We start from the raw sequence: 24,281 nt of genomic DNA, 5'->3' as shown, positions 1-24,281 counted from the left end.
TTTCCCTTTCTATGTCTCAGCGGATCTCCTGCAGCCTATTAGCTCCCATTTCCCTCTCTATGTGTCAGCGGATCTCCTGCAGCCTATTAGCACCCATTTCCCTTTCTATGTCTCGGCGGATGTCCTGCAGCCTATTAGCACCCATTTCCCTTTCTATGTCTCAGCGGATCTCCTGCAGCCTATTAGCTCCCATTTCCCTCTCAATGTCTCAGCAGATCTCCTGCAGCCTATTAGCTCCCATTTCCCTTTCTATGTCTCAGCGGATCTCCTGCAGCCTATTAGCTCCCATTTCCCTCTCTATGTCTCAGCGGATCTCCTGCAGCCTATTAGCACTCATTTCCCTTTCTATGTCTCAGCGGATCTCCTGCAGCCTATTAGCACCCATTTCCCTCTCTATGTCTCAGCGGATCTCCTGCAGCCTATTAGCACCCATTTCCCTTTCTATGTCTCAGCAGATCTCCTGCAGCCTATTAGCACCCATTTCCCTCTCTATGTCTCAGCAGATCTCCTGCAGCCTATTAGCTCCCATTTCCCTTTCTATGTCTCAGCAGATCTCCTGCAGCCTGACTGCTCGGGGGACACATTTTGGCCCCTCTGATTTTGCAGTAAATGTGATTGCATTAGTCCCGTTGATTTTCGTATTTCCATGTAATAAAAGGTGTCACATGATGTCGGGTTCCCCTTTCTCTCCTCCCTGAGTGTATATTTAGAGGCGGAGCTCCTGCTGGAATGGCGGTCGGAGGCGGAGTCTAGGAGGGAGACTGACAGAACCCGCAGCAGACTTGCAGGAGTGAGCGAGGAGGATCCGGTTCCTTTACCATCGGAGATGAGGAGAGTGTGAAGGATGTTTGTGACTCTGGGAGCTGAAAAGCTGGGAGTCCTATTGGTGTGGTGAGGGGGAAGCACTACTAGGGGGCGCCCTCACCATCCCGTGTACAAGAGGTGGAAGAAGGCGTGGCTACACTACAGCTGACACAGTTTGGTGGGCGGAGCACTTTCACACCTTATCAACTTTTCACTGATTGGTGGATTTTTGGAGTATAATAAGTGGATTGAAGTAGATGCAAAGTGGAAGCGGTGGACTTGCAGAGAACACTATACTGAGCACACAATATTGTCTGTCTCCATGGATTTGCACAGGATTTGAGATGATTTCCTATAGCAGCAAATCTGATGAGATGAATGAAGTGGGTGTAAAGTGGAAGCAGTGGATGTGCAGGGAGCAGCATCTTGAGCACAAAGCCCTTTATGTTGTGGATGGATTTGCACATGGTTCAGTTTCCTTCATTTATTGATAAACCCCATAAGACCAATGAAGTGGGTGTAAAGTGGAAGCAGTGGATGTGCAGAGAATAGGATTTGGAGCCCCGAGCTCTTTATCTCTGAATGTCTCCACATATTTGTAGTGTATTTGTGATGATTTCTGTGCACACACAATAGGACAGCGCTGTGACACATAATGCTCTTCTAGATGACAGGGAATCCTTCCCTTTGTTACAGCAGCAGTCCGCTAGAAGGTTTTTGTAGGTTTGGAGTTGTTACACATAGCGCGGGTTTTATCCATTTATAGTGATGACATCATTGCCCAAATCTGGGGGTCACCAGCCATTTCCACCCTTTACTCCCAGCTGGGGTTATTATTATTATACAGGATTTATGGTGCCAACAGTCTGCGCAGCGCTGTACAATATAAGGGGGGCGGTAAAATTACAATACATTTCAGTACAGAAGGAATAGGAGGGCCCGACTCGTGGAGCTTACAATCTGAAGGAAGGGGGAGGGGATATAAAAGGTGATAGCTGTGGGGGATGATCTGGTGGAGGTGATTCAAGTACAATTCTTAGGTGGAGGTGGGGTAGGCTTCCCTGAAGAAGTGAGTTTTCAAAGATCGCCTAAAGGCAGAGAGGGTGAGGGGCTGACCGGACATGCTGTGGTAGGGAGTTCCAGAGGATGGGAGAGGCTCTGGAGAAGTCCTGGAGGTGAGTTGTTGTGGTGGTTTATGTAAGGATATATTATTTATAAAGGGCGTGTCCCTTTCCCTTAGATGAAATATTACAGTGCCTCCAGCCGTTAAAATACGGCAAATATTTAGTAAACCAATAATTTGGACACCTTGATAATTCGATCACCACTTATTATTATACCTTGAATTCTTTTAGCCAATATGATTTCGTACCATACACACAAAATTTGCCTTATAATAGATAAATATAAAAATTTATTTATGTACAAAAATTATATATATATTAACACAAAACACAAAAGACTGGTGATAAATGAATATTGGTACACACAATCAAAAATATATCCTACCAATGTAAGACACACTAATAATGTCTCTAACTAATTACATCAATCACAAATTTAAATGATATGATTTTTATTAAATTTATTAATAATTAATAATTTCGAATATCTCAAAGGTTATATTCTTACATGCCGTGGCCATAGGCTTGCAAGAAGTAAGCCCTTGATATGTGATACTCTGGTTATTAATATTCAATAAATTATGAAATATGGAAAAATTTATAATATGGCAATCAACAATTTTTTTTAACAGTAACACAGTATCTGACTACATATATCTAACTATCCAATATTGTTGTAATACACTAAGGTAATTTTATGATTCTACACAACAGAGGAAATAATTAATACAAAATCAAATAAACATCTCACCACACCCGGACGTCAGACTAGGCAACTCTCCCGTGGATTTAGCTGGCAGTGGAACGCCTTTAGACTGATATATAGGCAAGTGAGAGATTCAATAGGGGAGAATGTAGGAAGTTATAAGTTTAGAGGTTTAAAGTTTTAGGAAGTTTGAAAAGATGGAAGAGTAGTTATTTCAGCAGAGATCTTCTTCAGATGTCAGGTCTTTCCATGAGGTCTTATGAGGGTTCTTCTTTTTCATGAGGTTTTTCTTTCTGTTACAGCACATGGGCTTTTTATATCCACTAGTCCATTGTTCTAAGATACCTTCCCACCAGGCTTCCTGATTGGCTAGTTGAGAAATGTGTGTACATAAGCTATTTCTCACCTGCCCGCCAGGTGGCGGTCATGTATCACAGAACAATGTGAGCACTTGAGATGACTCATACCTTGGGTGGAATCTTCAGGTAATTTCAGGAATAAAATATACGGCTCTTTCCAGATATAGCAGTGATACCTATATTATTCTAAATAGGGACCATGGAATATAGGTGTATATTCGGTTATTCCTCCTTGAAGTATCATCCTGTTTGTTTCTTGATAAGACATGTAACTAATGCTAGTTTATAATACATCTTACTTCCCATCATCTCAATACTCAAGTTAGTGATATATAGTTCCCATTGCTGAGTATTTAGTGGTGTTTAAAGTCTATGACATCTTATTCATAATCTGTTTTTGTAGTACATTTTTGTAATGATATACAGTGAACTTTTAAACTTAAATGTCCTGAATTTCACCCCTTGGTTTCAGCATCAACATTTCCTCTGTTGTAGGGAAAAAATCTCTGTTTGCCTAGCCCTTGTATCGGACTCATAGTAAACAATTGTTAATGCTTTCACCCTTGGTGAACAATAGTAGATAGTAATAGTTTCAGAGGTCTGTTGGTTCATCACACTCTACAAGGTTTGGGTAAGCTCTCAGACAATCAGTTTGGTTCCTCTATTGTCATGTCCAGACCTTGTATATGTTTACCTGCTTATTGAAGTCTGAATAATGGTGTTTGATCACCTGAGAACTTTAAAATAGTATTGTCTCTAGGAGGAAAGAAAAACAATCCCTTTACCCATTACATTTCTCTAGCTAGATGGTTCAACCAAGACAAAATTAACTCTTAGCATCCGGCTATTGCTGAGCTGTTTGCCATATAATATTATGTCTTGATAAAAGTCATATTCTTGAGACATGATTCAAAAGCCCACAACAAAATCCCCCTTTGTTTGGGGTACAGGCACGTGTATAGGGGTGTCTGTGTCGCAAAACATGAGTGGGGCTTTTGGCTAGAGTGATTGTTCGTCTTCTCCGGTGAAGTGAATGAAATAAAAAAAAAATAAAATTTTTTTTTTTTTTTTTTTTTTTATAATAAAATGGCAGCGGTGATGCTGGTTGGTCCTCAACTTGACTCGGCGTCTTTAGATGGACACTTCCGATGACGATCCTGGTCTTGTGATGAGGCCGGCCTGGCCTGACACATCCACCTTGGGGTCCATGGGTCCTCCGCACGACAGGTCTCTTAGACGGTCTCCTAGGCGGGTCTTTTCCTCTGGACTAGCCCTTGGTGGCCTGGGACATCAGGTTATCGTCTCCGGATCGATCTCTGGCATCTGGTCTTTCCCACAGGACATTATAGCTTCCTTCTAGGGTCCGGTCATTGACACCTCCGATCGCCGGTCTGGTCATAGTCTGGGCCTTCCTTTCTAAATTATTAAAATGAACAGTTTAAGTATGGGATATACATAAAATTATATTACTGGATCCTGTAAGGCAAAAATGAGTAATATGTTTAAAGGAAATTTAAGAATGATCTCAATATCTCCAGATAGGAATTGGTGGGTTTAGTCTTCCAACAACTGCAATTGAGACTTTGGATGGCAAGCACGTAATTGATTGATGTGCACCCATCTATCACTGATTTCACCATACCGGGTAACCTGCAATTTATATGCGACCGGAGAGATTTTATCAATGATAGAGAACGGACCTTTCCAAGATGGAAGGAATTTCCGTTCCTTGATCTGGTCTCTTGCAAAGTTGTATAGATAGACCTTGTCACCAATCTCATATTCCTTCTTGGAGGTTTTGAGATCATAGTATGTCTTAGCACTAGTTGCAGCTCTTTCCAAATTTCGCTGGGCAAAGGCAAAAGCATATTGCAGATGTTTACGTAAATCCTCTATGTACTGGTGTGTGGTGGTAGCATTGATCAAATTTTGATCTGTAGTGCGATACAATAAGTGCTGGGGCAGTACCATCCGTCTACCTGTCATCAGTTCAAAAGATGACATTTTTGTAACTGTATTCGGAGTAGCCCTCAACGCCATCAGGACCAGCGGGAGTTTGACATCCCAATCTTTGCCTGTTTCCTTAACAAATTTCTTAAGGACGTTAACGATGGTCTGATTGTATCGTTCTACACCACCACTAGAGGCTGGCCGATAGGCGATATGCAATTTCCTTTTAACCCCCAAAATTTTCCACAATTTGGCCATCACTTCGCTAGTGAAGTGCGATCCTCTATCAGACTCTATCCTCTGAGGTAAACCAAAACGAGAAAATACATGATTTATTAGCAATGCAGCACATGTCTCGGAGCTGTTATTTGGTGCTGGTATACATTCGACATACTTGGTGAATAAACATGTAACTGTTAACATATACCGATTTCCTCGTGAAGATTTTGTTACTGGCCCAATAAAATCCATCTGAAGGTCTGACCAAGGCATACATATCCCCCTCTTCTGGAGAGGTGCTCTGTGAGTTGGCTTGGTAGGTTGAAATTGGGGACATATTAGGCAACCTTGGCAGTACTCCTTCACATCACGCAACATATGAGGCCAGTAGGCATAATCTCGCAGGATCTCATACGTGATCTTCTCTCCACGATGACCGGAAGTGGGAGCATCATGGGCATGCTGTAGCATCAAACCTCTAAATTTAAGTGGGACGACCCATTGTTGTACGCCACCCTTTGAGGTTCGTATCAACAATCCCTGGTATAAAGAGAATTGGGATTTGGATTTCATTAAGATACGTAAATCCTCCTTCCCACTATATACTTCCTTATTTATGGGATTTTGGTTGGGATCTTCTATATGACTATAAAACAAGCCAATTATTGGGTCTTCTTTTTGGGCAGTAATTAAATCCTCACTAGGAGAATCGTGACTCCACTGGATTGCATTTGGATCACCAGCTGTTCTGGCCTGTTGCCTGGTGACAGCTTCAACCTGTACGGTACCTAAAAATTGGTCAATGTCTATCAGTTCACCGGTGATTGCCCCTTCCTTGGCTAGAGAATCGGCCAGATCGTTCCCTTCCTTCTCGGCACCTAGAACCTTGGAGTGGCCTTTGGTCTTCTTGAAGTGCAGGGTGAGATCATTGGACCTTACCAGTTCATCGATGTGACAAAAGAGCTTACCATGTTTCACGGGTTTGTGATTACTCTTGTTCATGTTGTTTCGCTTCCACCTAGGGAAATACTCCACAAAACTATTCCTGACATAATTGGAATCGGTTATGATGGCACACTCTCTGATGTTGAACTCTATAGCCATCTCAACTGCTCTAAGAATTGCAGTAAGTTCAGCAACCTGACTGCTCTTTGGTCCAAGTTTGTATCCCACAGAAATTGGGGTGACACCTTGGGTCCAAACGATTCCAATACCTGCCACTAGTTGGAGCTGTTCCCCATCCTTGTGATGAAAAGCACAACCATCCACATATACACACGGCAGCTGTTTACAGTATTCTTCATCATAAACCTTGTAGGGAGAGAACAGTTGTTCTTCCAGAAAGTCAGTGTCCGGGGCCTCCATAACAGGCGTAGTTGCGGAACAATCATGGAGCTCGGCTAGGCCCTGGGCTACTGGACTTTCCTTGTTCTGTTTGTACCGAATTTCAAGAGGCCACCCTTGCAAAGACAAAGTCCAAGCAGTGATGCGGCTATTAGACACATTTCCTCCCTTGATACGTTCACTCTTTAAATACTGTAAAGGCTGGTGTGCCGTTTCAACAATGATTCTCTCTCCCTGAATGTAACTGCGAAAATTCTGTAATGCCCACACGGTGGACAATAGAGCTTTTTCACAGTCACTGAACTTTACTTCAACCGGGGACAAAGTTTTACTGGCATAGGCAATCACCATACTGACATCATCACGTTTCTGGTAAAGAACAGAACTCATACTTACCTGCGTAAACCCTGTCTCTAGATAGAAATTTTTACCCCCTTCGGGATATCCGAGACACGGCGCTTGTGTGAGACGTTCCTTTAATTCCTTCATGGCGTCCTCCTGTTTCTTACCCCACGACCATTCGACATCCTTCTTCAGTAGGTGAAGCAGTGGCTTGCTTATCTCGGCGTAATTGTCAATAAACTTACGCGAGTAGTTTACCATACCTAGGAAGGATCTCAATTCTTTAAGGTTAGTAGGGACTTTACAGTTCAGAACCGCCTCAACTTTCTTCTTTTGTGGGTTCAAACCTTCAGCAGTAACTTCATGGCCTAGGAAGTTTACCTTCGTGCGACACCACTGGGCTTTTTGTAAGGACAGTTTTACTCCTGCTGCTTTTAATTGGCCCAGGACGTGCCGAAGTTCTGTAATGTGTTTGGCCATATCAGTACTTTTGATCAGGATATCGTCCACATATGCCAACGTCCCCCTTTCGAAGGCGTCTGGCATGGCCTTGTGCATGAACACAGCAAATTCATGTCCGGAATTTATGAATCCGAAAGGCATTCTCACCCAACAATATTGTCGATTCCCAAAACTGAAGGCCAGTTTGTATTGGTCTTCCTCGCTCACCTTTATGGTCCAATACCCCTGTGCACAATCCAAGGCTGTAAAAACTTGGGATCCTTGGAGCTGGGCTAGACATTGGTCTATGTATGGGACAGGCCATCCTGACATGTACACACGTTTGTTTAGCTGACGGAGATCAGCGCACAAACGCCATTGTCCATTGGGTTTTAAGATACCCAGGATCGGGTGGTTGTAGGAGCTGTGGATGGGCCTAATTATACCCCTTTCATGTAACTTCCTGATAATCTCAGCTAGAGATTCATAGGAAGCTAATGGTAACCTATACTGTCTTACGAATACTGGTGGGGCATCTGGATCTGTTTGGATCCTAGCGATGTGTAGGTCAGTAGTCCCACAATCGTAAGAATCCTTGGCAAAGATCTCTTGGAATTCAAGGAGAAGCTCTCGGAGCAATTGTCGGTCGAGATCACTGGCACACGCGTCGGCGAGGGCCACCATCTCTTCCACTAACTCCTTGAATCCAGGAAAGCTTTCCGGCTGACCTATCTCATATGCCTCTTCAAGTTTCGTGGTGAGGTCATTGGGTATGTGATGTGTGTGTGTGTTCTCCTGCCATCCAGGTTCTTTGGGGTACTCTTGTTCTTTGATTGGGTGATCAAAGACAATTGATGTCTCTTCGATTCGACAGGTGCCATCTTTAGAATCGAATGGATAAATGGACTCTATGGTGAAAATACCCTCTGGTAATGAATGGAATGTTTGTTCAATTAATTGTTCCTCCGACAAATATTCATCGGGGATGAGTCCAATCACCTGGTTAGTAACCCCAAAGGTATAATATTCAGTCTCTACCGCTAGACCAATAAGGGTCTCTTTGGGTAAGACGATGTCCTGATTGGACAGATTATGTACGTAAATGTACATCGGGGATTGATGTGTGTTGACTAGGGGCGTGTGTGTAATGTTCAGTCCCTCCCCCTGCATTTTATGGGAGAGGCATACTAATGCATCTGACCCCTTCAGTCTATGTCCCTTTTTAACTTGGATGGGGAGTATGAAATTATTTATGCCCTTAGGAATTGTAATCTTTTGGGCTACCTGGACTTCAACAGCATAAGGCATCTGTTGCTGGGATTTTAAAGCTAAGTCCAGATTTTGGTATTTTTCGGGGTCCCCCTTTAGTCGACTCCATAAACAGTCATTAATTAGGTCGACTTGCATTGCAAAGCGATGTAATATATCGTTGCCAAAATAAATTTTAGTTTGGGAATTATCCAAGACTAGGAACACATGGGCGGCTGTTTTGTTTCCTACAGTGACGTTTAAGAGACACCTAGCCATTGAATTGTGATCATCAGAGTCATCAAGGGAGTCTGAAATCCAATGACGCTGAGGTGTGGAGAAACGGATCATTTCCATTTCGGTCAGGTGTTTTATCAACCCATGGCTTACAAAGCTGTGTTCCTGTCTCAAATCTAGTTTGGCATATTTTGACCTATTAAGACCATTTATCCGGATGGGGATAAACAAGTCGCTGTTAACCCTTTCAATACCTGTCAAGAATTGGGTGTGATCTCCCCCTTTTCTTGGTTTATCCTCCTGATGAAAAGATATCGTAAGGATGTCATCTTGGAGGGAAATATCTTTGATTTTATCTTGGGGAATTCTAAAAATGTGTTCCTCATCTCTTCTGATAGGGTTACAGTCATCAGGTTTGATAACCGTTACATCAGGAAGTTGGCTGTTCCTGAAATGGATTTCTAATGATCCAGGCCTTTCTTCCACCAGGTGGCAGTGTTGTCGGGAATGGGGAGTTTTAAGTTTCCCATATTTAATTGGGGTATTTACCTGTGACCACAGGACTTGGTTCACACAGTCAACTATGGTGTTCAGCCTTTTTAGGAAGTCCATCCCAATTATCATGTGGTGCTGTGATATGCTAGCAATGATGATGGGGTGTCTCAGTTCCTTATTACCCAGTTTCAGTTTAAGCCAGGCGGTACCCATGACTTGTAAAGGGTCTCCACCTACACCAATCAATGAGCTGTCAAAACTTTTAAGTCTTGGCTTGGTGGGCATGACATTCGCCACTTTGTCAAAATGCTCCTGTGACATGATGGTTGCTTGGGATCCAGTGTCTATTAAGCCGACAATCGAAAGATCACTGGCATCCTGCACCTGCACCGTGGCATAATATCTCCCATCAGATTCAGTCAGCTCACACATGAAATTAGTGTGGTTGAAGATCTGTGGGCCCTTCAATAACATATGACTGGCTCTTATCTCACCGCATGTGGTGGACACATTACCCTTATCCTCCCTGGTGGGATTCTTGGACTGTCTCAAGACAGAAGCACAACTAGAAGTTGGTGCTCCGTCTGGCTTGTCAATCCTGATGACTTCCGATGCCGCGACTATATTAGGGGCAATAGATGGACACTGAAAAACAGGAGAATCATTAATAACCAACAACTGGTCCCCCTTTGCCTGAGAACTAGATTCTCTATTAGTAGGCGTGTCAGGGACGGGGCACACATCTCCTGTCATTTGACTCAGTGTCCTCCCCTGTTGGTTTAAGGCTTGGTTGCCTGTTAATTCTGTGACCCTTGGTTGGTCACAGGAGCTGCTCCTAAAAAAGGATTGGATGGAAGTTGAGTGACAAGCCTGTTCATTTGTTCAGCCATTTTGCTGACCTGTGCCTCTATTTGTCCAATACGCTCAGAGGAGTCATTCTGTTGATTCTCCCTCTTCTTATACTTGCGCTTGTATTTTGGACGAGACTGGTAATGAGACTCAGAGTCAGAACTACTGCTCTGGTCCCGACGCCATTGTTCTCTCTGAGGTTTTGGGGTCTCCCTGTTATTAAAGGGAGCCTGGGGTACTGTATCCCCCCTTTGAGCCTGAGGGTGTTCTTGGCGTGGAGGAAATCTTTGGAAATCGGAGTTTTTATTAAAATTGGGATTCTTATTGTAATTATGGTTCCTGTTGAAATTGGGGTTCCCATAAAAATTCCCATGTTGGTTTTGGCGAGGATAATAGAACCTCTGAGGATACCATTGCCTCCTTTGATTTTCATCACTGTACTGGCCCTTACCATACTTTTTATTCTTCTCACTTCCACTACCGTAGTTCCCTGGCTTTTGCCTATCCTTTCTCACCCACTGGTTTTGGGGTGCAAAGTTATGGACCTCCTTCACTTGCTGGGTTTGAGGTGCAAATCTAGGGGAACCATTGGTTTTACCCCCACGGACTACTTCCGCATATGATTTCTTCTCTGCCTGCACATTTGGATTTGGAGGGGAAACGGTAGTGGCTGCTACTATCTTGGGGCTATTTTTAGGTTCTCTTTTTATCCCGCCCTCACTGGACTGTTGGATCGAGAATAAATAGTCACTCTCTCTCACCAACCAATCAAGAGAGCATCCCTTTCTGTAATCCTTTGCAAGTCCCAATTTTATGTAAGCAGGTAATGCTTCATAGAATAGTGTCTTGAATTCTGGCTGGTTAGGATTGGGATCCTTTTCAGCCAGGAAATAAGCATTTCTGAGGACAGCCAGAAATTCTGCAGGGCTTTGGTGAGGACCACACTTTAAATTGTAGGCCGCAGCCTTGGCAGAGGTTACAGTTTTATAAGGCCCAAATTCCATGTGGCACTTATGTTTAACCTCTCTCCAGGACTGATTGGAATAGGCCCTCAAGGTCTCAAAGAATTGCCGGTATTTCTCCTCAAACACCCATGGCAGCAATTCTATTTTGGTGTGGTCATCTCTAATGCCCAGAATCTCTAACGTCTGTTCATATGTTTTCATGTGTTCGGTGATTTCAAGGGACCCTTTCTTAGAAAACATAGGAACAGTGTCCTTCAGGAACTTAATGACCTTTGGGGTGTCATATCTCCTGAATGACCCCTGGGATTTCCCTTCCTGCCTATATGAAACCTCATATCTTTCTTCAGAGCGCTCTGGAGTGTATCTTGAAAGCTTAGGAGGTGACCTATATTCTGACCCTGACTCACTATCAGATACTTCGCTGTGATGCGGGTATCTCCGCTCATCAGCCTCTGGCTTGACTGGGTTGGTCCGTCTTTGGACCCCAGAATTTATTTGGGCCGTCAACCTTATAATCTGCTCCTCCAGAGTTTTCTGCTCAGATTTTATCAAGGTAAGTTCTGACTGGTCATGCTTATCCCCTGGGTGAACTTTAATTTTGACAGGAGATAACCTCTCTGATCTGAAGTACTCCACCTCATCTTTTAAGTCCTGATACTTCTTTTGAAGTTGTTTTAATTCCTGAAAGTTTCTTTCATATAGGTCCTGAGCACTTCGAAAGTCTCCGACCAATCTATCATAATGTTTCTCGGATTCGTCTAAACGAACACCGGCATGACCAAGCTTCCCTTTCAAAGACTCAATGTCCTGATTTTTGCTTTCTAACAAGAGGCGGGCCTCTGACAACTCTTCCCTTAGAGTCCTGGTCTGCTGGGCAGCTCCAGCGGTCATGAACCATAACATGGGCCAAGCTTCTAGGAGAAGTCTGTCACGGCTTCTATCACTTTCTGCTCCAGCAAATGCTATTAAAAACCCAACAACCTGGCCCTTTTGGTTGAACAGGTCCTCAAAGGTATTCATGGCCTGCTCCTTCTCTTCATCCACAAATTCATTATTGCTATCCCCCAAATTCAATCTCTTGCGGAGATAATCTATTACTCCACATTCAACATAATTCTGCCAAGCACCGGCAGCTTTCCGGGCTGGCTTCATAACTTCCTGCTCAATGCCTTGAGCCGCCATATTTTCCTCGTTATGCTTGGAAGAGGTGGATCCGTGATTACTGGATGCCATTTTGATACAAAATATATGTTTGATAACGTGTACAAATATACAATCACCAGTGCGTTTTGTGTTATGGTACGATTTCTATGGCTCTCAGCAGCGCCTCCAAATTTATGTTGTGGTGGTTTATGTAAGGATATATTATTTATAAAGGGCGTGTCCCTTTCCCTTAGATGAAATATTACAGTGCCTCCAGCCGTTAAAATACGGCAAATATTTAGTAAACCAATAATTTGGACACCTTGATAATTCGATCACCACTTATTATTATACCTTGAATTCTTTTAGCCAATATGATTTCGTACCATACACACAAAATTTGCCTTATAATAGATAAATATAAAAATTTATTTATGTACAAAAATTATATATATATTAACACAAAACACAAAAGACTGGTGATAAATGAATATTGGTACACACAATCAAAAATATATCCTACCAATGTAAGACACACTAATAATGTCTCTAACTAATTACATCAATCACAAATTTAAATGATATGATTTTTATTAAATTTATTAATAATTAATAATTTCGAATATCTCAAAGGTTATATTCTTACATGCCGTGGCCATAGGCTTGCAAGAAGTAAGCCCTTGATATGTGATACTCTGGTTATTAATATTCAATAAATTATGAAATATGGAAAAATTTATAATATGGCAATCAACAATTTTTTTTAACAGTAACACAGTATCTGACTACATATATCTAACTATCCAATATTGTTGTAATACACTATGGTAATTTTATGATTCTACACAACAGAGGAAATAATTAATACAAAATCAAATAAACATCTCACCACACCCGGACGTCAGACTAGGCAACTCTCCCGTGGATTTAGCTGGCAGTGGAACGCCTTTAGACTGATATATAGGCAAGTGAGAGATTCAATAGGGGAGAATGTAGGAAGTTATAAGTTTAGAGGTTTAAAGTTTTAGGAAGTTTGAAAAGATGGAAGAGTAGTTATTTCAGCAGAGATCTTCTTCAGATGTCAGGTCTTTCCATGAGGTCTTATGAGGGTTCTTCTTTTTCATGAGGTTTTTCTTTCTGTTACAGCACATGGGCTTTTTATATCCACTAGTCCATTGTTCTAAGATACCTTCCCACCAGGCTTCCTGATTGGCTAGTTGAGAAATGTGTGTACATAAGCTATTTCTCACCTGCCCGCCAGGTGGCGGTCATGTATCACAGAACAATGTGAGCACTTGAGATGACTCATACCTTGGGTGAAATCTTCAGGTAATTTCAGGAATAAAATATACGGCTCTTTCCAGATATAGCAGTGATACCTATATTATTCTAAATAGGGACCATGGAATATAGGTGTATATTCGGTTATTCCTCCTTGAAGTATCATCCTGTTTGTTTCTTGATAAGACATGTAACTAATGCTAGTTTATAATACATCTTACTTCCCATCATCTCAATACTCAAGTTAGTGATATATAGTTCCCATTGCTGAGTATTTAGTGGTGTTTAAAGTCTATGACATCTTATTCATAATCTGTTTTTGTAGTACATTTTTGTAATGATATACAGTGAACTTTTAAACTTAAATGTCCTGAATTTCACCCCTTGGTTTCAGCATCAACATTTCCTCTGTTGTAGGGAAAAAATCTCTGTTTGCCTAGCCCTTGTATCGGACTCATAGTAAACAATTGTTAATGCTTTCACCCTTGGTGAACAATAGTAGATAGTAATAGTTTCAGAGGTCTGTTGGTTCATCACACTCTACAAGGTTTGGGTAAGCTCTCAGACAATCAGTTTGGTTCCTCTATTGTCATGTCCAGACCTTGTATATGTTTACCTGCTTATTGAAGTCTGAATAATGGTGTTTGATCACCTGAGAACTTTAAAATAGTATTGTCTCTAGGAGGAAAGAAAAACAATCCCTTTACCCATTACATTTCTCTAGCTAGATGGTTCAACCAAGACAAAATTAACTCTTAGCATCCGGCTATTGCTGAGCTGTTTGCCATATAATATTATGTCTTGATAAAAGTCATATTCTTGAGACATGATTCAAAAGCCCACAACAGAGTGTAGAAGGAGGAGGTGACGAGGGAGCTAGAGAGCAAGATGTCTTGGGAGGAGAGGAGCCAGCGATATCTGTGGATGAGGTTGGTGATGTAGCCGGGGCAGTGTTGTGGATGGTTTTGTAAGCTGTGGTTAGTAATTTGAATTTTATATGTTGGGTTAGTGCAGGGGCAGGCAACCTGCGGCTCTCTAGCTGTTGTGGAACTACATTTCCCATGAGGCATTGTAACATTACAAAACTGACAGTTATAGCTATGACTTGCAGAGGCATGATGGAACTTGTAGTCCTTCAACAGCTGGAGTGCCGCAGGTTGCCTACCCCTGGGTTAGTGGAAGACAATGAAGGGATTGGCAGAGAGGGATGGAGAACACTGAGCAGAGGCCAGTGAAGGGACTGGCAGAGAGGGGCAGCAGTCACTGATTGGTTGGTAAGGTGTATGAGTCTAGCGGCAGTCGCTGATCGGTTGGTAAGGTGTATGAGTCTAGCAGAAGTCACTGATCGGTTGGTAAGGTGGGTGAGTCTGGCAGCAGTCGCTGATCGGTTGGTAAGGTGGGTGAGTCTGGCAGCAGTCACTGATCGGTTGGTAAGGTGGGTGAGTCTGGCAGCAGTCACTGATCGGTTGGTAAGGTGTATGAGTCTAGCAGCAGTCGCTGATCGGTTGGTAAGGCGTATGAGTCTAGGAGCAGTCACTGATCGGTTGGTAAGGTGTATGAGTCTAGCGGCAGTCGCTGATCGGTTGGTAAGGCGTATGAGTCTAGCGGCAGTCGCTGATCGGTTGGTAAGGTGTATGAGTCTAGCGGCAGTCGCTGATCGGTTGGTAAGGTGTATGAGTCTAGCGGCAGTCGCTGATCGGTTGGTAAGGTGTGTGAGTCTAGCAGAAGTCACTGATCGGTTGGTAAGATGTATGAGTCTAGCGGCAGTCGCTGATCGGTTGGTAAGGTGTATGAGTCTAGCAGCAGTCACTGATCGGTTGGTAAGGTGTATGAGTCTAGAAGCAGTCGCTGATCGGTCGGTAAGGTGTATGAGTCTAGCGGCAGTCGCTGATCGGTTGGTAAGGTGTATGAGTCTAGCAGCAGTCGCTGATCGGTTGGTAAGGTGTATGAATCTAGCAGAAGTCACTGATCGGTTAGTAAGGTGTATGAGTCTAGCAGCAGTCGCTGATTGGTTGGTAAGGTGGGTGAGTCTGGCAGCAGTCACTGATCGGTTGGTAAGGTGTATGAGTCTAGCGGCAGTCGCTGATCGGTTAGTAAGGTGTATGAGTCTAGCGGCAGTCACTGATCGGTTGGTAAGGTGTATGAGTCTAGCAGCAGTCACTGATCGGTTGGTAAGGTGTATGAGTCTAGCGGCAGTCGCTGATCGGTTGGTAAGGTGTATAAGTCTAGCAGCAGTCGCTGATCAGTTGGTAAGGTGTATGAGTCTAGCAGCAGTCGCTGATCGGTTGGTAAGGCGTATGTGTCTAGCAGCAGTCACTGATCGGTTGGTAAGGTGTATGAGTCTAGCAGCAGTCTCTGATCGGTTGGTAAGGTGTATGAGTCTAGCAGCAGTCTCTGATCGGTTGGTAAGGTGTGTGAGTCTAGCAGCAGTCTCTGATCGGTTGGTAAGGTGTGTGAGTCTAGCAGCAGTCTCTGATCGGTTGGTAAGGTGTATGAGTCTAGCAGCAGTCTCTGATCGGTTGGTAAGGTGTATGAGTCTAGCAGCAGTCACTGATCGGTTGGTAAGGTGTAGGAGTCTAGCAGTGGTCGCTGATCGGTTGGTAAGGTGTATGAGTCTAGCAGCAGTCACTGATCGGTTGGTAAGGTGTATGAGTCTAGCAGCAGTCGCTGATCGGTTGGTAAGGTATATGAGTCTAGCGGCAGTCACTGATCGGTTGGTAAGGTGTATGAGTCTAGCAGCAGTCACTGATCGGTTGGTAAGGTGGATGAGTCTAGCAGCAGTCGCTGATCGGTTGGTAAGGTGTATGAGTCTAGCAGCAGTCGCTGATCGGTTGGTAAGGTGTATGAATCTAGCAGAAGTCACTGATCGGTTAGTAAGGTGTATGAGTCTAGCAGCAGTCGCTGATTGGTTGGTAAGGTGGGTGAGTCTGGCAGCAGTCACTGATCGGTTGGTAAGGTGTATGAGTCTAGCGGCAGTCGCTGATCGGTTAGTAAGGTGTATGAGTCTAGCGGCAGTCACTGATCGGTTGGTAAGGTGTATGAGTCTAGCAGCAGTCACTGATCGGTTGGTAAGGTGTATGAGTCTAGCGGCAGTCGCTGATCGGTTGGTAAGGTGTATAAGTCTAGCAGCAGTCGCTGATCAGTTGGTAAGGTGTATGAGTCTAGCAGCAGTCGCTGATCGGTTGGTAAGGCGTATGTGTCTAGCAGCAGTCACTGATCGGTTGGTAAGGTGTATGAGTCTAGCAGCAGTCTCTGATCGGTTGGTAAGGTGTATGAGTCTAGCAGCAGTCTCTGATCGGTTGGTAAGGTGTGTGAGTCTAGCAGCAGTCTCTGATCGGTTGGTAAGGTGTGTGAGTCTAGCAGCAGTCTCTGATCGGTTGGTAAGGTGTATGAGTCTAGCAGCAGTCTCTGATCGGTTGGTAAGGTGTATGAGTCTAGCAGCAGTCACTGATCGGTTGGTAAGGTGTAGGAGTCTAGCAGTGGTCGCTGATCGGTTGGTAAGGTGTATGAGTCTAGCAGCAGTCACTGATCGGTTGGTAAGGTGTATGAGTCTAGCAGCAGTCGCTGATCGGTTGGTAAGGTATATGAGTCTAGCGGCAGTCACTGATCGGTTGGTAAGGTGTATGAGTCTAGCAGCAGTCACTGATCGGTTGGTAAGGTGGATGAGTCTAGCAGCAGTCGCTGATCGGTTGGTAAGGTGTATGAGTCTAGCAGCAGTAGCTGATCGGTTGGTAAGGTGTATGAGTCTAGCGGCAGCATTCATAATAGACTGAAGGGGGGATAGCCTGTGTAACAGTAGACCAGTGAGGAGGGAGTTGCAGTAATGGAGGTGGGATATAACCAAGGCGTGGATAAGTTGTTTTGTGGTGTCATTGGTCAGGAAGGGGCGGATTCAGGAAATGTTCCGGAGGTTGAGGTGGCAGGATTTAGCCAGTGAGTGGATGTGGGGTCCAAAGGAGAGGTCATAGTCTAGGATTACACCTAGCACCCTGGCATAAGGGGAAGGACCAATGGTTGGGTTGTTGATCTTGATGGTAAAGTCGCGAGCTGGGGATTGGAGGGAGGTAATATTACAGCTCGGTTTTGGAAAGATTGAGTCTAAGGTAGTGATGTGACATCCATGCTGATATGTCGCTCAGTAGATTTGTGATACGTGAGGAGATTGAGGGGGTGAGCTGGGGAGTGGAGACATAGATCTGGGTGTCATCAGCATAGAGGTGGTATTGGAAGCCATGGGAGGTTATCAGTTGGCCCAGGGAGGAGGTATAGAGAGAGAAAAGGAGGGGTCCAAGGACAGAACCTTGGGGTACCCCAACAGAAAGAGGAAGCGGAGCGGAGGAGGAGGAGTTGTATGTGACACTGAAAGTGCGCTGAGAAAGGTAAGAGGAGAACCAGGAGAGAGCAGAGTCATGGAGGCCAATGGAGTGGAGTGTACTGAGGAGGAGCGGGTGGTGCACTGTGTCAATCTATAGTCACTGGATTCTGAAGAACAGCTTTACGGGTTCCTTGGAGGTCGGGCAACAGTTCCTGCAAAGCCATAGAAGTACGATTCAGACTTTTTGCCATACTACATGCTAAAGGATTAACAGTTCTACTAACATTTATAGGGAACGTTGATCCAGGAATATCCGATTGCCTCTCGGGGGGTCAGGAAGGAATTGTTTCCCCTGCAGGAGCAGATTGGATTGTGCTTTGCTGGGTTTTTAGCTTCCTTTGTATCAACTGTGGATGTCGGATTATAACTTTTTTTTGTTAATGGTTGAACTGGATGGACTTTTGTCTTTTTTCAGCCAGACTAACTATGTAACTATGTTCTTGTGTTATATAATGGTAATGCTGGTCCTCCTACAATAGATCCAACTAAACTAGTGTACTCAGATTTGGAAAGCAGTGTGATGTCTGATATACAATCTTCTGATACAATCTCGGTCCTCCTTCTTGATCTTAGATCCTTCTCCATCGCTTTAGGATGCTCAGGCAATATCATACTCAGACGGCTCCAAGTACAAGGCCCTCCAGTAATATTCCTGGAATATATGAATATGTGGGATTTCCACAAGAAAACAACCATCCTAAAGGTAGTGTGACCTGCTGACTGTGGCTGGGCTGTGATAGAACATGATGACAGCTCATTGGGTTATGTACTGAACTACATGTTCTATTAGACGTACAGAAAATCCTGTCCTGAGGAGATCGGGTTGTGTGATGTGGGCCATATGGAAATCTGAGATCCCAACACCGGGGAATCTCTTCAGAATCACACGTCATATTGTAACACATCTCCTGGGGGAACATTCAACGTTTTCATACCAGTCATATATTCCCAGCCTTTATATGGACCTGGACAGTTCTGACAGTCCTCATACAATGACATAGATGGTCCATCATCCATTCTTACATCAGTATCATTAGTCATTACTCTGAAAATGTCCAACAAAACCGAGGTTGGGGTGGGAATGGCCATCAAACATGTAGTTAAATGATCGGCAGCATCTCTGACAGATGGAAATTGGGAACATTCATCACTCTCCTTGCCATATAAACACAGACATTTTCTGGTTGATTTAATCCCCCCTGGTAAGGTGACCCCCATGTTGTGGACATGTGGCCTGGTATGGATCAGGAGGGGGGGCACACTACAGCCCCCCTCTGCACTCTGTATGGTGGGCTGTATATGATATACTGCTGACCCCCGCACTCTGCGCCGTTATTGAAGGGTGTGAGGTGTCACCGAGGAGCAATGTTCTATATTGAAGTTTGCCCTCATTGCACCGACACACACAATAGTTTTTGTTCAATAAATGTTTTATTATAATTTTACATTTAATAAGATTGAAGCATAAAAATCAGGAAATAGTAAAGGAAGGAATCCGATTGGTCAGGAAGATCCCTTGTCTGGAATGTGGGGGCGGAGTCATTATTATTGGTGTACAAACTAACAAACTAATCTTCAGGTCCAAAATTAGCATTTTAACATTTGTGCAGAAACAGCTCTGGCAGTGAGAGGGTTAATGTGGGCTAGATGGGATCACTCTGCTGGGGTGACATTAGAGCTCCCCCTAGCTGCAGCCTGGTAATAACATTGCTGGGAGGTCTATTCATTTCTCTGCTCCATACTTCCCGTCTTTATAGAAACATCTCCTGACATTTGGGGGTCTATTCATAGAATGTTTGTATAGCAATTCCCTCAGTGAGAGTTCATGTCCATTCCTCCTGTGTGAATGGGGGAACCAATGTTATTAGGATCACATCTGAGCTGCTGGAATGTCTTCCATTGATGGAAAATACATTGAAAACTTCTTCTCCTGCCATCAATGGCCGACCCGGTCCCACACTTCATCCATGTCTTTGGGGGCCTCTGATCTCTTTATGAACTGTTTCTTCCATGATGAAGGTCAGCCATGGAGTATATCTGAGGTGTATATCAGGGTGTGCTTCTTCCCCACATGAGAGCTGGGATGTCCAGCAACATTCATCTAGAAGACATTTCCCGCACTCAAGGCACTAATACACCTCCAGGGTTGTGTGGGACCCCTGATGTACAGGAAGACAGGACTTCAGTGAGGAACATTTCCCTCTCAGGGCAGGAAAGTGGCTTCTTCCTGTGTGACATCTCTGATGAATGCAAAGATTTGACTTCACTGAAAAACATTTCCCGCACTCAAGACAGGAACACGGATCTCTTCCATGTGAGATCTCTGATGTCTGTTAAGATTGGACTTCTGTGAAAAACATTTCCCGCACTCATGACAGGAATACGGCTTTTCCCCCGTGTGAGATCTCTGATGACTGGAAAGATGAGACTTCTGTGAAAAACATTTCCCACACTCTGGACAGGAATATGGCTTCTCCCCCGTGTGATATCTCTGATGTTTGTAAAGATCGGACTTTCGTGAAAAGCATTTCCCGCACTCAAGACAGGAATATGGCTTCTCTCCTGTGTGAGTTATTTTATGCACATTAAGATGGGATTTAAAATGGAAACCCTTCCCGCATTCAGGACAGGAATATGGCTTTTCTCCTGTGTGAGATCTTTTATGTACATTAAGATGGAATTTAGAAAAGAAAATCTTCCCACACTCAGTACAGGAGAACCTCTTCCCTGTTGGAAGGCCGGCCCGGTCCCGCACAGTCTGAGGTTCCTCAGGATACGAGGAATCCGATGGTCCATCTACACTGGGTGGTGCCGGATGGACATTGGAGGGAGCCGGGTTTTCTCCTGGACTATACTGTGTGATGTCCTCATCTTCTACTTTCCAGTCTGGAGACAAAGTGAGACAATCCTCGGGGGTTTTCCTCATCTCCCGGCCATGGACTAAAATACAAAGACAAAGAGGATTACTAGACAGGAGCTGATTGTTTTCCCCAAACCAGGACTCCGCCCACATCAGGCAGCTTGGTCTCTGAGGAGCTTACAATTCCACCCTCAAGGGAACTAGGAAATGGCTCCCCTGACCTCCTACCAGGTCATTTCTTTATTCATGGACCTTAGTCAGAGAGTGAGGAAACAACCAGAACTGTCTTTTATAGGAGGGACAGTGATGAGGGGATTATAGGACGAGGGTCCCCACCCCCTCTATCACTCATCGCCATCTTCAACACAAGAAGTACTGCACTTCCTTATTTAGTCCATGATTTAGTCATGAAGAACAGCGGGGCTGAGCCCCACCAGAGGTCAGAGAGTGAGGATGGGGGGAGAACAACCAAGATGAAGACTGGACTGACCCTGAAGACCACCATCATTGGGGTATTGACTCCTCCCTCATTATCACTTTCTGTTTAAGGGTCCAAAGTTGGAGGATGTTATCACATTATTATCACCATGTAAAAGTCTGTGCTCCAATCACATCATCCGATATAAAATGTCCAGCTGGGAGGAAATGGGTGTAACATGAGAGAATCCATATTATGTGTATATATAGCAGTGGGGGGAAAGCAGGAGTCTGGAGTATGAAATGTACAACATAGAGTATATAGTGCAGGGGTCAGGACTATGTAATGTACAACATAGAGTATATAGTGCAGGGGTCAGGAGTATGTAATGTACAACATAGAGTATATAGTGCAGGGGTCAGGAGTATGTAATGTACAACATAGAGTATATAGTGCAGGGGTCAGGAGTATGTAATGTACAACAGAGTATATAGTGCAGGGGTCAGGAGTATGTAATGTACAACAGAGTATATAGTGCAGGGGTCAGGAGTATGTAATGTACAACATAGAGTATATGGTGCAGGGGTCAGGAGTATGTAATGTACAACATAGAGTATATAGTGCAGGGGTCAGGTGTATGTAATGTACAACAGAGTATATAGTGCAGGGGTCAGGAGTATGTAATGTACAACAGAGAGTATATCGTGTATTTAGTGTTCATGACCCACCTGTGCTGATCTCTGTAGGAGTGTCCTCCTCTATAAATGTCCCCGTTATTCCATCCTCCTCCATAGACTGCTGATCATCCCTCACATACGCCTCTTCTTCTTCTGCTTTTATCTCAACTTTTATATTTATCAGATCTTCACCCTAAACCAAGAAAATTAGAAATTTCACATAATATATAAATATAAGCTCACATGAAAAATACAAATATTATCTCCACAAGTCCATGTTCTAGATGCTCCATCCCACCAACCTTGTAATAGTGAGGGATGGTGTGATCTTCCTGTGTGGAATCCCGGGAATACAGAGGACGGGGACATCTCTCTGGTGGGTTCCTGGTATTAGGTGGCTCCATCATATCCTTGTGTCCTTCTGAAAACTCCTCCATCACTCCATACTCCTCATCCTCCTCTTTATACTCTTCTTTAACATCAATATTATCATCCCCGAGGATTCCACTCTGAAAGATATAATAAAACATTCATTGTAACAAACATGCTGTGTATAAATCACAACTACCAATAATTGTCATCATCTACCTGATGATGGTGAGGGATGGTGTGACCTTCCTGTGTGGAATCCCGGGAATACAGAGGACGGGAACATCTCTCTGGTGGGTTCCTGTAGCTGGATGACTCCACCATGGTGTCCTGGTACAGATCTTTGTGTTCTTTTAGAAGATCTGACTCCTCCATCCCCCCATCCTCATCCTCCTCCTCTTTCATCTCTCCTTTAACCTCAACTTTAGGATCTCTCAGGTTTCCACTCTGAATATATAATAAAAATGACATCAATGGTAACAATGCAGAGAATGTACAGATCCTAATGATACTGATAATGATCAGTGATTGGAGAATGTCCCAGAATTCCCGGCACCGCTCACCTCTCCTGTCAGCAGCTCCATCATCTTCTTGGTGACTTCTAGAATCTTCTGCATGTTGTGTCTCTCAGGGTTTAGGGAGTCACATGGAGGCACTGTGATGGTCATATGATCACCTGACTTCAGAGGAGGAAATCTCTGCATTGAGGAACCAATAGGAATATCATGTTAGAATCCCAGAATCCTCCTCACCTCTCCGGTCAGGTCTGTGTTTATTAATAGAGATGCAAGTGATGTCATGTGACCTCCCAGAATCCTCCTCACCTCTCCGGTCAGGTCTGTGTTTTATTAATAGAGATGAGAGTGATGTCATGTGACCTCCCAGAATCCTCCTCACCTCTCCGGTCAGGTCTGTGTTTTAATAATAGAGATGAGAGTGATGTCATGTGACCTCCCAGAATGCTCCTCACCTCTCCAGTCAGCAGGTAGATGATCTCCAGGGTGAGGTTTAATATCTTCTCAGTCATGTGACTCCGGTCCTCCTCCATCCTCATTGGTGCCATCATGTGATCTATACAGGTCTCCTTGTAGACGGATAACTTTGGGAAATGAAAGTAAGAATGATTTGGATGGTATTGGTCACACAATAATAGGATGTGGATGTGAGGGGGGAATAGGAGGGTTGCTGGACATTGAAGAACTACTCCCCCCATGGGAAGACATTTTGTTTGGGCTGTTTAGTGTTTACTACAATTTTGGGGTCCGGGGCCCCTTTTCTCTGTTGGGTTTGTTTGGTCTCTGAACTGGTTTTGATGAGTATTAGATCTGCAGACAATGAATGATAAATCTGATCCTTCCTATGACTAGTTTGCTCTGAGGCAGTGCTGTGAGGTCAATGTCGGCTCATCATGCAGGGATGGTCACTTTACATCACCCGACGCCCGGGATATGTAGTTCTGGGGGCCGGGCAAGTATTGTTTTTAATCTTTATCCCTGCTGAGGGCAAGCCGCAGGGCTCTCCTTTCAGGTGCCAGCCTCTGCCACCCCGTGTGTGTGAACCTCTCCTGTACCTACTATGCTTCTCTGGCTCTGCTTGCCCATCTGTGGGCACAGTTCATCTGGTGCCGGAGGGTAGAGGGGACAGATGTCAGGGCTCTGTCCTTGGCAGAGGTGTTAGGAGACCTGGCACCCCTGCCAATACCTTGCATGGCTGCAGAAGTTCACATTGGCTCAAATTTGGTGGCAAACGGCCTTTATAAGGAAGCCCTGCACTACTCTCAAGTGCTGGTTGATCTTTGGCTCCCCAGTACCTTGTTCCTGTTCTACTGTTATTTCCTGTTCCTGTGCTACTGTGATCTTTGATTTCCTGTTACTGACTCGGCTTGCTCCTGGACCTGTCTTCTCTGCTTAAACCCTGACCTGACCTCGGCTGGCTAACAGATATTCTCTCTTGCTCCTCTGTGTATGATCTCGGCTATCCCATCTGACTATGTCTGTTCTGATCTCCACCCAGTCGCAGACCTTGGCTTTCAACCGGCTATCCAGTAATCCTGTTCCCCGGAAGGGCTTTCATAC

General features: G+C 44.2%; 1 protein-coding gene across 1 annotated transcript in view; it reads right to left on the bottom strand.

Moving 5' to 3' along the window:
* Positions 1–22,611, bottom strand: part of LOC149462507 (uncharacterized) — an 80,312-nt gene extending 57,701 nt beyond the window's left edge. Inside the window, 3 exon segments of the mRNA XM_089676840.1 lie at positions 21,938–22,030; positions 22,140–22,346; positions 22,426–22,611. Coding sequence (XP_089532966.1) covers positions 21,938–22,030; positions 22,140–22,346; positions 22,426–22,611 — 486 coding nt within the window.
* Positions 22,612–24,281: the final 1,670 nt, after the last annotated feature.

This window comes from Staurois parvus, unplaced genomic scaffold (genome assembly GCF_062004578.1).
Source record: "Staurois parvus isolate SC_StPar_1 unplaced genomic scaffold, SC_StPar_1.0 ptg000174l, whole genome shotgun sequence".
Lineage (NCBI taxonomy): Eukaryota > Metazoa > Chordata > Amphibia > Anura > Ranidae > Staurois > Staurois parvus.
The sequence above is the reverse complement of the archived record's forward strand: the minus strand, read 5'-3'. Positions and strand labels throughout refer to the sequence as shown.